This window comes from Trichechus manatus, unplaced genomic scaffold (genome assembly GCF_000243295.1).
Source record: "Trichechus manatus latirostris isolate Lorelei unplaced genomic scaffold, TriManLat1.0 scaffold00215, whole genome shotgun sequence".
NCBI lineage: Eukaryota > Metazoa > Chordata > Mammalia > Sirenia > Trichechidae > Trichechus > Trichechus manatus.
The window spans coordinates 3,921,339-3,923,410 of record NW_004444151.1 but is presented as its reverse complement, the minus strand read 5'-3'; the positions used below and the strand labels follow the sequence as shown (position 1 = coordinate 3,923,410).

Here is a 2,072-nt window from a genome sequence, read left to right as displayed (position 1 = left end):
TTTTTTTTTTTTTTTCAGATACAAGAGTAAAGGGATGGTTTCTTCTGGACAATTATTTGCCTACCTTTATCTGCTCTATCATATACTTATTAATAGTATGGCTGGGACCGAAATACATGAGGAATAGACAGCCGTTCTCTTGCCGGGGAATTTTAGTGGTTTATAACCTTGGACTCACGTTGCTGTCCCTCTATATGTTCTATGAGGTAGGACAAACATTAACATGAGCTTCCTCTCCCTTAAATGTGCGCTTATCTCTGCCCTGAATTGTGTTCTTAAAATGAAGAAAGGCAGCTGCTTGGGATGGGGAGAGAACTGGGAGAGCAGGTGCATTAATGCACGTTGAGTATGTTTTAAAATCGATTTTCCAAAATGCCAGAGTTGTTTGTACAAATAAGCCTTCTAGAAGATCTAAGAAGAGAAGCCTTTGCTGTTGATTCTTTTGTTATTTATGTTTTTGTATTCTATTCTGAACTAAAATAAATATTTTCGAACATACTTTTGTACAAGGAAAATACAGTGTGAAAAAGGAAGGAAATGTGAAAAACAAATCTGAGCATTTTATCATTAAGCATTGAATAAGTGCTCGATTCTTTTGTCGAGGGAGGGATGGGTGGGGGAGGAAGGAAGTAGGTGGTACTTGTGTTTGGTATGTTTGTGGTAACTGTAAATAGTTTTGAGATTTGACAAGTCTTTTTTTTTTTAAAGCTCAGAAAGTGGATCGTGAGGTCTGCTTTTAGGTTTTGAATGGTCTGTGTAAGTCCAGGCCCGATTCCTTTTATATAACTGGAAAATCAAGTGTGATAATCTCAAAGGCAAAGGTAGCTTAAAGAAGAAAGACAAATCTGAATCAACACTTCTGTGCTCCCTGTTTTGCAAGGTGTAGTAATACAGCCTTTAAAGCTAAAAGGGTTAGAAAAGCTGCCCTCTGGTGGTAAGCACAGTTTGTATAAATTTTCAAGGGAAGGACTACACCTTTATAACGCTGACCTATTGCTTGATCTCTGGGGTGGAGAACTAAGTCATGCATAAAGCAAGCATTTTCAAGCGCTCCCTCATATTAGTTTTTTAGTCTCTCTTTTAGTTTGACTTTAATTTTCCAAAAAGTAGTAAGGAAGAGGATATGGAGGACAGAGGAAGGTGACAAACCACTTTGAATCTTAAAATTAATATTTAAAGGAAAAATGAATTCTCCATCAGCTTAAGGCTGTGGTGGTGTCTCTCCATCTGCATGTGATTGTCTGAGTGTATGTGGGTGTATGTCTGAGTGTATGTAGGTGTGTAAGCTAGTGGAAAACACTGTATTTGATGGTTGCCCTGTGTGTATGTATGTATTGGGGGGAGGGTGTCTGTATATTGTTTTCCCACGTATGTATCATAAGCCAAGGTATAGATTTTGTGAGTAAGGTGATAGATGCTACTGTTCATTGCTGTTTGATACTTATCATCCTATGAAATACTCACAACTCCTTTTTTGCCTTTTTTTGCCCTATTCTAGAATGAAGGCAGTTTAATTAGCCTCAGAGATGGATATTGCAGGACTGGAGGCAGGGGAAGTGCCCAGGAATGACTCCTGACCCCAGCACTGTGCAGATCTCTGTCAGTGTTCCAGGGACAAAACCGTACCAAGCGGTCAGGTTTTCTAGATACTTTCCCATAATTGATAGATAATAGAACCATTTCCTTAAGAAATCTTTCATAGAGTTGTTATTATTATACTTAGCAATATTCTAGAGGAAAAAATATTTAAGATTATTAAATCGTATAGAACTTAAGCATTTGCCTTATATGTTTCTCAAGCCCCGGAGTTAAAGCTATAACTTACCTCTCTCAAACAGATAATTCACTAGTAATGAGGGGAAGAAAATCGCCATATAAGTGGCTGCTGTGTGCATCTGAGTGACTTTGGGGGATTCTAAACATACTGTAATAGGAAGTACAGATTTTCCTCTGACACCTTGGTAGGAACAATAGAAGATTTTGAGCAGTGTCTAAGCACTGAATATAGAGATGTAAAAAATACAGAGAGGAAGGTCGAGAGGGGAGAGTGTTGGCATGCCATGGGGTTGTTA

At 38.3% G+C, this 2,072-nt stretch overlaps 1 protein-coding gene across 2 annotated transcripts in view; it reads left to right on the top strand.

The window, feature by feature from the left end:
* Positions 1-2,072, top strand: part of ELOVL5 (ELOVL fatty acid elongase 5) — a 73,572-nt gene that overhangs the window by 51,775 nt on the left and 19,725 nt on the right. For both annotated transcript variants that reach the window (XM_023742665.1, XM_023742664.1), the window contains one exon: positions 19-206. In XM_023742665.1, coding sequence (XP_023598433.1) covers positions 117-206 — 90 coding nt within the window. In that variant the 5' untranslated portion in view covers positions 19-116. The remainder of the gene's footprint in view (positions 1-18; positions 207-2,072) is intronic.